Source organism: Montipora capricornis, chromosome 12 (genome assembly GCF_036669925.1).
Source record: "Montipora capricornis isolate CH-2021 chromosome 12, ASM3666992v2, whole genome shotgun sequence".
NCBI classification, from domain to species: domain Eukaryota; kingdom Metazoa; phylum Cnidaria; class Anthozoa; order Scleractinia; family Acroporidae; genus Montipora; species Montipora capricornis.
This window is the reverse complement of record NC_090894.1, coordinates 2,316,797-2,329,296: the sequence shown is the minus strand read 5'-3', so window position 1 is coordinate 2,329,296 and position 12,500 is coordinate 2,316,797. Positions and strand designations below refer to the sequence as shown.

Sequence of the window (12,500 nt, the reverse complement as noted above, 5' to 3'; positions counted from 1 at the left end):
CTCCCGCATGGCAGCCCGATGCTCAACCAACGGAGTCACCGGTGCGCCATCCCTGCACCCCCCTCCTCTAGAATCCATCGAAATCGAAGCACAACGGCAAAGTAAACCAGAAAAGTTTTTTTGACTCTTGCTTTGGTAAACATTTACTGTTCAAAAATTCCAAACGTATGTGACTGGAAACATAATAGGCTACAATTTCTATCAAGTTAAGATAGCTAATAATGTAGAACAGATACCCACGGCCACTGAGCTCTCCAAGCACTCAGTGCTGAGTGCCCGGGAAATCCAAATTGTAAATTTAGATATATATCACAAGTCACAAATTTTTGCTTTCTTACATGTCACGTTTTCCCTTTCTTTTTTCGGGAACAGGGTCCTTTTTGCATTCTCTTCATCCAATAGCATAATTATAAGGTTTGCTGACGGTTAGGTAATCAGTAACCGACGCTGTTGACAGGATGACTGTCTCTAAATGTGCCTAACGTAGTCCCGAATGAAGCTTTTACCTCAAAACGTCTAACTTAAAATTTCTGGCACACTAAGAAGCTAACGTTTTGCAACTCGAACTAGGTGACACCTCAATACCAACATGACTGGGTCCACGGAACTACGGAGAGTATCAAGATAAATGCTCCGAGTAAGTAAAATGAAAAAGACATTGTAAGCAGTTATTTTGCCAATTTTCTTTAGCAAAACTTAGAGTTTCATTAAACTGTCCAATTTACTGTTAGAAGTGGGTTTCAAGTGTTATCCCTTGCAAAATGAAGGCAATCCATTATTGCTAAACACTAGATGAATTTTAAATCAATTGTGACTGCTTTTGATGGTGGTTTTCTTTCCATGCAACTTTGTCCATCAGCTGTTGCTAAATATATTTTCCCTTGTTGTTTAAGTTTTCTTCGTGTTTGCCTCACATGCAGTCAAGTGGTTCGAGCGTGGCTTGAACCCAGTGCAATCGTATGCAAACCGGATGCCTTTACCCGACTGGTTCGCGTCACTTTCACGCAAATCGTTTTACGTTTTTGTTTTGCAACTCCGGTTGAATTGCAGTAGTGACCATTAATGTTGCTTTTTACTTTTCAAGCGCCCGATAATGACAGAATAAAAGTTAGGAATCTACGCACGAGGATATCTGTAGGAGAGAAGGAGAACTACACATATTCTCTCAACATTACCTGGAATCCTCCCTCCTTTCGACGTCGACTTGTTGGTCATTACGATCTATTTTACGAATTTTCCGGCTACCCAGATCATCAAGTTCATTGCTTTGGCGAATCTATGAAGAGCCCTGGCTGCAGAATAACCGCCATAGTAAGTAGAGGGTCAGTTTAATGCAGTTTTTTCAAATGTTTCAGCACTTTTTGTCGTAACCCAATGGAAGAATATTAATTTTGTGGCGACAAATATTGCACAAAAGTGCCCGGTGTAATGCAACCTTGTGAAAAAGTTTCTGGTCGGTTTTTTGTTTTTGCCATAGTTGTCGCGACTGAGGTTTCGCTTCTCCCTCATTTTCAAAGAATTATATCCTAGTGCATCAGTCCAACAACTTGAGTTCCCACAACCGATGAACTACAATTTTCTGGGAAATTTAGCTCCGTTAGACAAACTAACGTGATAAGATAGAAGCAAACACTCTTTTTTGCAGATGAGTACTTTCTATCAAATATCAGGAATACTTCCACTCGAGCAAGTCAAAATTGAGGTGAGTACAACATTAAATTTTAGTGTTGGATTGACTTTCTATGTTAAGAGTGACACGGTTTGGGAGAGACTCTAACTAGTTACGTCATCTGACTCGTTACTAGGTAACACCCGTTTATATCGATAAATACATCCATGGCGAGCCGGAAGGAGCTGACGATATTGCACCTGGTAAGACGTTTGATTGCCACCTTACCTGAATGTGATCTAAGAATAGCCAAATCATCGACCTTTTCAATCTTCACTTACTAAAGCATTTCTCACTTAGTAACCATTACTTGGAAGAAACGTTTTGTTATAACTCAAGATTTTATTTTTAACTAAAAGCAGGTCAACACCAGCCACAATATTGCTCATCCGCAAAACACTGAGGAAACATTAAAAGATCGCAAGATCTCTTTGGACAAAGGGCGTTAAGCAATTTTAAAGTGGAAAGCGGGCGAACTTGGGATGAAAAGATTTCTAAAACACTGTTGAGAAATGTCATATTAGCAAAGGAAACTTCGTTGTCTAGTATTTAGGAGTATTCTAACGTAATTTGGATGGTTAACATTCTTGATTCAGTCTAGAAGCCTTGAATCTTGTGAATGCAACGAGAGTAACATCCTCTGTCAAATTCCGAACAAAAGTAAGAAAGAGGTCAATTCAGTTATCCTCGAACTCAAGGCATTCTACTTATCAAGTTCGCTGATAAAACATGCGATTTTTTCGTTCAAAGAACACGTGTGTTTTTTTTTAATCGTTCTTCTTTTCATAAAATGTATCGAAAATATAAATTGTTTTTACAGCACCAAGAGAAGCACTATCAAGAGTTGTCGGGTTGAAACATGATGGCATATTACCCAGCATCAATGGCACCTTTCGTACTAGGGTGAGGTGGCAGAAGCCACTCTTCCCACACTGCGCCGTCGTGTACTACACTTATACGATAACGAAGAAAAGCGAAGAACTTGCGCAAGTACAGCGAAGAGCTATTGATCTGAACACTATGATTAGAACAGTAAGTGTGGTTTTTACGTTTCATCTTTGGCCAACGAAACTGCTTGATTAGAAATAGAAAGCACACTGCGGTGACAAACATGAGGATAAAGAAACGCATAACCGTGAAACAACTTTTAGTGACTTAACGTTTCGTATGTCACAACATACATCTTCAGAAGTAACCGTTAGCTAAAGAAGATGTATGTTGAGACATACGAAACGTTAAGTCACTAAAATTTAATTCAGTTATGCGTTTTTTCAACCTCATGTTTGTCACTGCAGTTTGCGTTCTATTTCTAATCAAGTCTGGTTTTTGTTTTAGTTATTTTGTGATCCCGCCCTTAGAAATCAATACGCTTGGAAAACATCATGAAATCCATCTATTAAGTGCCGAGGGGCTACGCTGAGAAAGTACTATGAGATAAGACTGCAAAGTCTTTGTTGGATCGGGCATGGCAGATACATGGACTCGCCGGATACTTTAGTCTTGATTATAAGAAAAGACTGTTGGATTTGAGCGGAAACGTTAACAAATATCCGCGGTTGTTCTTACTGCCTCTCTTGGCAGTGGAGCTTTCCCTTCTTGAGCAACATCATCAAATACCTTTCGCACAAACATTTTTTGCTTCTTTTCACGTAACTGCACCGTTGTAAAAAACCGAAGCCAGATTGTCCAGTTTGTGACAAACAACAGCCCACCTTAGTCACGACTACTTTCACCAACGATCTTACTCCATCAAGTTTTGAAATGACGTCTGGGTTAAAGTAAAGTAAAGCAAAGCGACGATATTTAACGTCGATAACTCGTAACGGTAATTAAACTGACAAACCTGGGGTCGACGGTGCGCTCATTTTACTCCCCACTCTCCATCGGTGCTCCGTTTTACGGGTATTTAAAGCTACTTAAGCAACACTGAAAGGAAAGAAGTCGAAACAAGGATGCGAGATCCGGGAATCGAACTTAGGACCTCTTGCACCAAGGCCAGTGGAAGAGGGTTCAAACTCTTCGCAGTTTTCCAGATAAAGTAGCCTGCGAACGCAGACGTATTTCCGGCGATCGCTATTTTTTGGGAGAAACGACTGCCGGAAATATGTCTGCGTTCGCAGGCTACATGCAGATCAAGAGGTTAAAGAGGCTCGAAAGGGTTTTCAGCTGAGCGCGCGCGCGTGCGTAAGCCACACACGCAATTCGTAAGCTGCTTGCGTCAGCTCATGATTCAAATGGGTCACCAGAAATAAACAAATACCGCTAATTTCGCTTACCTTTCTCCAATTCCTATATACATGGAATATAAATAGACATCTCCTATTCACGAAAACTACGAAAATTCTACTTAAACGGTTTAATAGTCGCTTAAATCCGTTTGTGTTGACCTGTAGCTCCACTCGCGCGCGGACTCGAATGAGCGGGTGACGCATGCGTAAATGCTGATCTTGTAACCCCCTAATTTTTCCTGATTTTGCAACTTTACTCGTTTATATCTCTGCTTCTGGACGGTGAATTTTTTTCATTTTTTGCATGTTAGCTTAGCTTAATTTAAACCGTTTGTCTTTCAAATTTAAAAAATTCTGTACGTGAAAAAAAAAAATTAGAGGCACAATTCAAAAAAACTTATTTTTCTGAAAAACTGACCTACAGATTTTGTTGAATTTTAAATATTTTAGAGAGTATTTCTAACATTATCTGGTAACGCTGAATGGGAAAATTTCACCGTCCCGTTTCTTCAAAAAGGACAACATATGTTGATTTTAAGGCTCAAAGAAATGCCTAATATCGTTGCCATGGTAACATTATTTTGGCGGAAAACATAATGTGAGAAATCTACGATAGGTACTTAATACCCTGGCCAAATTTCGTCTTGATATGATTGCCCTAACTGTATCTAAGGACAGAATATGTTTATTTGTTTGAAAAAAGGAGAAACTATTTCGAGCCTCCTTAAATGACGAATTAGTTGCTCCTCTATCAATAATTATCTCTTGCTTCCTTATTTCTCAGGAGTCTACAAATGTTACTATCGATGGTATTCCTTTAGATGAGGAGATAGTTTTTAAGGTACTTATCATTAGAAAGAGTATGTAAAGCTTCACTTTGATCTTTGTTGTATTAATAGAGAAAGAAAAGGAAAGGAACTCAAGTTATTCAAGTGTCTAGTCTTCTAGAGCTGGTGCACTAATTGGGGACACTTTCAACTGAAATCAACAAATTAACGCAAATTCAGTGTTGGTTTTTTGAGGAGAGGGGAAAATCGGAGTATCGGAGAAAACCTCTCGGAGCCCGGAGCAGAGTAGACAGAGAACAAACAAACTCATGTCATGCAACCCACACATGACACCGAACCTGGGAATCGAACTCGTGCCTCCTTGGTGTGAGGCGAGTGCTCTCACCACTACGCCAGCCTTGCACCCCTAATTTTTTTAAAAAGGCAATCCTATGTTTTCTGTTTCAAATACTATATTGTACTCTCAGGGTATTTCAGTGGTCCAGTTTATTTTGCATCCTGACGAGCCTCGCTTCCGACAATTTTCAAAATATTATTGCATTAATTTTGCTTGAGTTAAAGTCTTAGAAGCGACTAAGTTCAATTTTGCTTTTCTAATTCAGGTCAAGCCTGTGTTTGCAGTGGATATGGTGATAGGAAGTCAATCGAGGCTTTCAATTCTTAAGAAAGAACTGAGTAAGTTTGTTTATTTTTTTTATTATTCACTAGCATGAAATAAGCGCTTGTCAACACACTTAAGTGTTTTCGAGGAAATCGGGAATGCTGTTTGAAAGAAATATATGGACGATTTAGGGAGAAACGTTTTTAGTGGATGGATGGTTCTCATTTTTGCTTTCAGTATAAAAATCTAAGTGGCACAGTTGATCGTTGTCTTTGAATTCTTTCAAGTTTACAAAGAGACAAAAACAGCGCGGATTAAACTAGAAAATATGCGAAATGTCCTTGCGACGACTCAGTGCAATCAAGGGGATGGGATGTCTACAATTTCATCATGGACACTTTCAAAAGTCGGCACCGATCTTTCACCAACAACATTTTACATCCTAAGCCTGACATTGAAAGAAACGAATCTCTTCAATTGTGAACAATACTCGCATGATTCCTTCGATTAAGAAGTGCTTTGGTTAAAATATTTATGCAAAGGCGCCATATGTTTCCAGAGTCCGCCATATATATTCAGAATTTCTACTAAAGAGATGGACGTCCATTTTGATAAAAGCCACTCCTCTTCAAATTGAGTACCAGTTGTGCCAAAAAGTACAGGCCTTAAAATGTCCCTCTAACTGAAGTATTAAGACACTTCCTAGCCTTTATCGTGAATTAAACTTGTATCTCATTCTTCATGCATAAAATCCTCGAGCTGGAACTCTTCCCACGAGTCAGTGACGTCAAAATAGTTGTAAAGTTAAGCTTTGCTTTTGCCGTCAGCGGTAAACAGCAATCATCGGGCTGCCGTCTGGCATAAGGTGAAGGTAAAGTCGCGCGCGAACCAATTAGGGCCCGTACGGCAAAAGCTTATACGCCGGTTTAATCGTAGCATATAACAAATGGGAGAATTATTACTCCCTCCCCCCCCCCTGGATTGGATGCTTGTCCATTGCAGGGTTATCCCGCAGCAGTATATCGCCGTTATTTATACACCTGGGTAAAGAGACAGTGTGGAGTTAAGTCTCTTGTGTAAGGAAACAACACGATAACGGAGCTAGGCCTCGAACCATGAAACCATAAGACCATGAAAATCCACCCCTCCCTCCCCCCCCCCCCCCCCTCAACCCCTTTTCCTCCCTTGATCTGAAATCATATATAGGTCTCATTTCCAAAAACACTAAACTTTATCTTTCTGCTAAAGTAGCGCTGAAAGTTTAGTATACCCGTTCACAGTACTTTCACTAATAATTTCGCTAATATTGTGCTTCCAGCATCACGCGAAGCAAACAGATCGTGGAGTCCTGGTGAGATAACTGGTGTTGTTTGTAGTTTACTGCTGATTGTGCTGATTATCATCAGTGTGATAATTTGGTGGCTCAGAAAAAAACAGGAAGACAAAGGCATTGTTTCGGGGTAAGACCCTATCTTTTAAAAGCAAGCTTTTAGCTCATTGTATTTAGAGCGGTTTTCAATTGAGTGTCGCAAGTAATCATCGAATTGCTTTGGTTTATGATTACTTCACTCATTGATTGGTTCAAAGTTCTCGCGCCACTTTTCCAATCAATCAGAAGTGAAACCAAAACCAATAGACCTAATTGGCTAACTCAATGTTGTACCCAATTCAAATCTCACGGGATTAAGATTCTATGTGAATCGTATTTGCTTGATAGTGTAGTATTCATATTTAAATGATATGGAGGTATCTGGAACAAAACGTTCTATTCCCAAAGGATTTGAATTGGGTACAACATTGAGTTAGCCGATTTGGTCTATCGTGGCTCGCGCGGGCACATTTTCCGGCGCTTAATTTGTGTCGCCTACATGTAATTACTTTGAGTTTTGATTGGCTTACCGGATTATCTCTGTCCTTTTTGATTGGCCAAAGTAATTACTTTGGTTTTACGACACCCGATGGAAAGTCGCTCTATTTTCCGTAGTATTGTAATTAGCTTCACAACTGAGATAAGCCTCATCTATATATGTCCAACACTCTTGCAACAATTTTATTTTAAACCTTCTGAAATGTACATTTTTCCTTTTGTTTTTAAACACAAATCTCAAAGGGGAGGTGGGTAAGGATCTCATCGCTAACGAGCGGACGAGAGGAGAAAACACTTGTGTCATACACGGGTCTTCTCCCATGATAATTGTTTTTCAATCTAAATTTATCCCGACGTCATGATGAGAGGCGATTTTAAGGTAGACACCTGATTGCGTGCGACCATGGGGCACGACACCAAAATATGCTCATGGCCCCAACATGCAACAGGGTCGGCATACTAACTGGAAAAGCAGAGATTTAATATTAAGTGGAATATCCTTTGCTTTTTGTTTCTTTCGCCAGCAGTGTGAAGGGGCAAGACGCCTTTTCAAACTGGCACGAATTGAAGATAGAGCGATGTTTAAACTCTTGCTTTGTTTGTTTTCTGCAGCCCAAACGCTCTCATGATAGACCACTGGGAAGTGGATACAAATCTTGTGACCTTGGAAGCGGAGGTTGACGAGGGTGCCTTTGGTAAAGTATACAGAGGAACCCTGAGGAAACTTCCAGAACACGTACAACACCATCTGTTTTTGCCATCCAAGAAAAAAAAAAGATTTATTGACGGAAGTGAAGTGTTTACTGTAGCAGTCAAGATGATGCAGAGTGAGTAAAAGCCTTTCAACTCGTGACAGAGATATACCGGTTTCTCTTCGGATGTTGTAGATACCACGAAGTGGATTTCCTGTGTTTTCTAGACCAGCGACTGCATGGCGCGCGCATACTTGTTCATGAGCTTTGTGGGGCATTTAATATTTCTTATTATATGACTAGCTCCGTGAGCGGGCAAGATGAACCAAATCGCGCGCTCTGATTGGCTACCCAGGCGGGCAAGATGGAGCGATACTGCCCGCTCGGGATTTCTCGCTTGGTCCCGCAAGATCAAAGATCATTTTTTGGTGTTTTAAGTCAACCTTTCCCATACAAATCCTTATAAATTCTTTCAACTGTAACAACACCAGTTTAAACGATGTACTTACGAAAATCTGCATAGTGGCACATCTTGAGCTGCTTTTTCTTTATGGAAATATAATTTCATGAAATCAGCAGAATCATCGTGTTTATGAAAAAAAAAAGGTCACGTGACAAATTGTTGCAAAAGGCCTATTCAAATAGGAAAAGCCCAGATATAAATCGTGTCTGCACCAACCAAAGAAAAATGCATTCCAAGACTTTTCTATTTAACGATTTGTAAATTCTCAGCTAGAGTAGTTTTATGTTGCACCTTGACACTTTCCCTCCGAGGTTCGCGTATTTGCCATTTTGCAGCACGAAGTGCTTGCGCAGGCGCAAATGCCGAGAGATCCATCTTTCGGGCGCCAACTCAATTTATGCCTGAACTCACCTTTTCAGCGGATTCTCTCAAAGTCAAGAGTCTCTTTGACCCTCTGCTTTTGAGAGGTATTTAGTAAACGTGCACAGTTACTTTAAATTTCATTCTTCTTTTTCTTAGATTCTTTGGACTCCGACCAGCGACGTGAATTCCTTGAGGAAATGCAGCTGATGAAAAGTGTTGGATCACACAAGAACATAGTTACCTTAATCGGTTGCTGCACTGTAAAGGAGCCTATGTTTTTATTGACCGAATTCGTTCCGTATGGTAGTCTTCTGAAGTATCTCAGAAAACATAGAGGACAGGTATTCATCTCAGTTAACTGCATTGAGAATTCGTTTCTAGTAAAATTTCTCCTGGAAGTAATTAAACATGAAGTAATCTTTTTAGCCCGGATGTAGTTGGTTTAGGGGACACCGAAGGGCCTTCTCGACTTTAGATACTCATTTTGGCAGTTTTTCTAGAAATTGGTACAAAGTAATGGCATTTTAAGATAAAAGAGTCAAACGTCTGGGGTGCAGAGATGGCGCAGTGGTGAGAGCACTCGCCTCCCACCAATGTGGCCCGGGTTCGATTCCAAGATCCGGCGTCATATGTTGGTTGCGTTTGGTGGTTCTCTACTCTGCACCGAGAGGTTTTTTCCGGGTGCTCCAGTTTCCCATAATTTAGGAAGATATTTGCTGCTTGGCTATCGAGAGTATTACTTCCGGATATTAATTGTATTTTCCCGCGCATTAAACGCCGGAAAGGACAGGATTCGGATAACTTTTCATTCGACGTGAGACCCCATTTGATTAAAGCTGCCATCTTGGTTTCAACCGAAGAGTCGCGGAACAAGTATTTGCGTTGCATTGCACCGGTTCACACATGAGAAATGCAGACTCAAGGGCAAGAATTCTCCAAATCTTTCGTCGGCGTTTTCGCTTCCGTTTGCGCTTGCGTTGCACGTGTGAATCAGCCTTAAAAAGATGTTTCATTCAAGGGAAACAAAAAACCAAACTAACAGTTAACAGTACAATTTAAAACCATCTTCATTATTCAGTTGCTGGCGTTCAACATTTGGAAACGATAAATAGGTCCATTCAAGCATCTTTCTATTTTTTTTTTTTATTTACTGAGGCTCATGACATGTAATAATCACGTGACTATTGGTGCTGCTCTCAGAATAATAATTGTGTCAACCTTTGTGTTTTAATTCACAATAGGTAAAGGAAAATATTGGAGATTACTGCCAAGGACCTTTTCGCTCCACATACTGTGAAACGTACTTTACAAACAATAACACAACAGGAATATCTGTGAAGGTAAATTATTGCCTAAGTGGCCTGGTCATGCAATTGGATCCATCAACTTTCAAATTAGAGGGTCACGTTGGGGTTTTGGGAAGAAGTAGAACATGGCTAATTTGAACTTGGGAACAGGGGATCAAAGACAAAATATCTCTGAGGGAACTAGGGAACTAGGGAACATAAACCAATTTTGGGATTAAAAAGCTGAGAACAAGTTTGGAAGTAATTTCGGGAACAAGGGAACACATTTTGTCAAGCAAATGTCTGGGACCCTTTCTGGGAGGCTCTTAATTAGTAGTACTAATTAGTAGAAAGTATGCGGATCAATTACATTCGTTGTGCCCTGAAATGACTTTTGCTACGGTTTTTTTTTCTTGTAACGTGAGTTCAAAGATAACTACGGAACGAAAAGGTAGCTGTAGATTTATGTCCAAAAGTCGGGTGCATCACCAAATAAATGTTTTCAGTATTAGTAATTAACAGTGCACTTTTAAAACCTCAACTACCAGCAAATGATTTGATAGTTAAGCAACTGTTGTTGTAAGAGAAAAAACAGCTTTGACATTATTTCGTCATCTTAAATATCTGGTACATTAGATATACAATGTATTCAATTTTCAGGATTTTTCCTGATTTTGATGCAAACTCGCTTGTAATTTTTGTTGAATGTGATTAACAGCTTTAACTAGATGAGCCGGAATGAATGAATTTTTGTCAAACGTCTGTTTGCATTTTCCTTGCTCTGTAATCACTGAAGTACGGCATCACAATATTCATGTAATGTACTGGAAACATCGATTATCCCACACTCCAAATAGTTCTTTCATTCGTCAATTAATATCTGTGAGTGAACTAGGAGGTGAGGCAATCTTAAACATGCCTTCTTTCCCATCAGGAAACTAAAACTGATCGCATTTACCTCAATTTACCGGAGATGCCAAACAGTGATAATGGTGCCATTCAGTTGTTGTCCTACAATAGTTCTTCCACACCGGATGACCAGGGAAGGGGCGGGCTGGAAAATACAGGTCTTGAGATTGGGGAAGAAAGAGAAGCAAGTGAAGATGTTTTGACTCCTGGAGACTTAATGGCATTCGCTTGGCAAATAAGTCAAGGAATGGTAAGATGAGCTAAACTGAGATAAACAAAGCCGACTAATAGAAAGCATAAGTGGATAACACACGTCGTTCTCCCCACACGAATCCTTCCAATTTTGAGTTAGCTGTAAAAATAACTCCCCCCTTCCATTTTGAGAAGTAAGTCTGAAAATTCGCCAGTTTGCTGGGTAATTTTGTTAGGAGTCTTTATTTTCGGGCCAAAATGTACCGTAAGCAGGTTTAGTATTTTCCCGTAGAAAGCCACAAAATGTCCACATCATTCTGCGGTTTCTCAACTTATGGATTGGATATCGTTTTACACAAAAGAAAGTTGTTTGAATTACATGGTAACCAATAAACTGGCGACTGTTTCTCTCTTTTAAGCCATGAAACATGCATTGTTCGCTCGACTTGCAAAAAAAGAGACTTGTTTTATTCAGGCTGAATTAAAATACTTATCCTTACCTGCCTTCACTGCTCTCAACTCATCCTCTTTTACTGATAGGAATATCTAGCAAGAAAAGGCTTTGTACATCGCGATTTAGCTGCAAGGAACGTTCTTGTTGGTGAAAATAAAATCGCGAAGGTTGCGGACTTTGGACTTACACGTCATGTGTACGACCAGGGAGTCTATCAGGCAAAACGAAACAGGAAACTTCCCTTAAAATGGATGTCAATTGAAGCCATCTTTGATCAAACATTTACAACACAGAGTGACGTGTAAGTAGTAGACGTTTAATTAGTAACGTTTCTCGTTGAATTAGAAACGATTTGCATTTGAGGATCTATCGTAACAAAATGGGTTTGCCTACGTAACTCAGTTATAATTACAGAGTATGTCATTCACCTCATGTTGCTGAAAACGTTTTCGTTTTGCGTTCTTGCAGATGGGCCTTTGGAGTTGTCTTATGGGAGCTTGTCACACTTGGTATCTTGACTCTACCTTGCATATCTTAACTTTTAAAGTGCTTTTTTGATCCCCAAACCATAGTGGGAGCTTAATTGGAATATGCACAATAACACTTTGTATCTCATTTGATATCAGGAGGGACGCCCTATCCAGCAATGGACAACAGGGAATTACTGGGACTGCTAAAGGAAGGGTATCGAATGGAAAAACCTGACACCTGTAACGATGAGATGTAAGCATACTATGTTGTCATGATATAAAACAAGGATAGAACCACAAATGGGTTGTACTGAACGTTCCAAATCTAGGACAAAGAAATGACTTTAGCCAAGAAAAATTGGTATATCTTGGCCTAAAACCCGGAGTAGGCGAATCCACAATTTCTTGTGAAATCGAAAGCCACACTGAATATCCAGCAGCTGCCATTATACAATGCCAGATAAATTCTTATGACGTCATGCTTAATAGTCGTAGACGTCTCGGGAAACATACCTCCG

General features: G+C 39.9%; 1 protein-coding gene across 1 annotated transcript in view; it reads left to right on the top strand.

Annotated features, from left to right (window-relative positions):
• LOC138027275 (platelet-derived growth factor receptor alpha-like) overlaps window positions 1-12,500 on the top strand; it is a 20,250-nt gene that overhangs the window by 5,856 nt on the left and 1,894 nt on the right. The window contains exons 5-19 of the mRNA XM_068874837.1: window positions 571-637; window positions 1,085-1,311; window positions 1,646-1,702; window positions 1,806-1,872; window positions 2,490-2,701; window positions 4,682-4,738; window positions 5,288-5,360; window positions 6,605-6,746; window positions 7,766-7,980; window positions 8,828-9,012; window positions 9,913-10,011; window positions 10,892-11,116; window positions 11,599-11,813; window positions 11,981-12,021; window positions 12,139-12,235. Coding sequence (XP_068730938.1) covers window positions 571-637; window positions 1,085-1,311; window positions 1,646-1,702; window positions 1,806-1,872; window positions 2,490-2,701; window positions 4,682-4,738; window positions 5,288-5,360; window positions 6,605-6,746; window positions 7,766-7,980; window positions 8,828-9,012; window positions 9,913-10,011; window positions 10,892-11,116; window positions 11,599-11,813; window positions 11,981-12,021; window positions 12,139-12,235 — 1,979 coding nt within the window. The remainder of the gene's footprint in view (window positions 1-570; window positions 638-1,084; window positions 1,312-1,645; window positions 1,703-1,805; window positions 1,873-2,489; window positions 2,702-4,681; window positions 4,739-5,287; window positions 5,361-6,604; window positions 6,747-7,765; window positions 7,981-8,827; window positions 9,013-9,912; window positions 10,012-10,891; window positions 11,117-11,598; window positions 11,814-11,980; window positions 12,022-12,138; window positions 12,236-12,500) is intronic.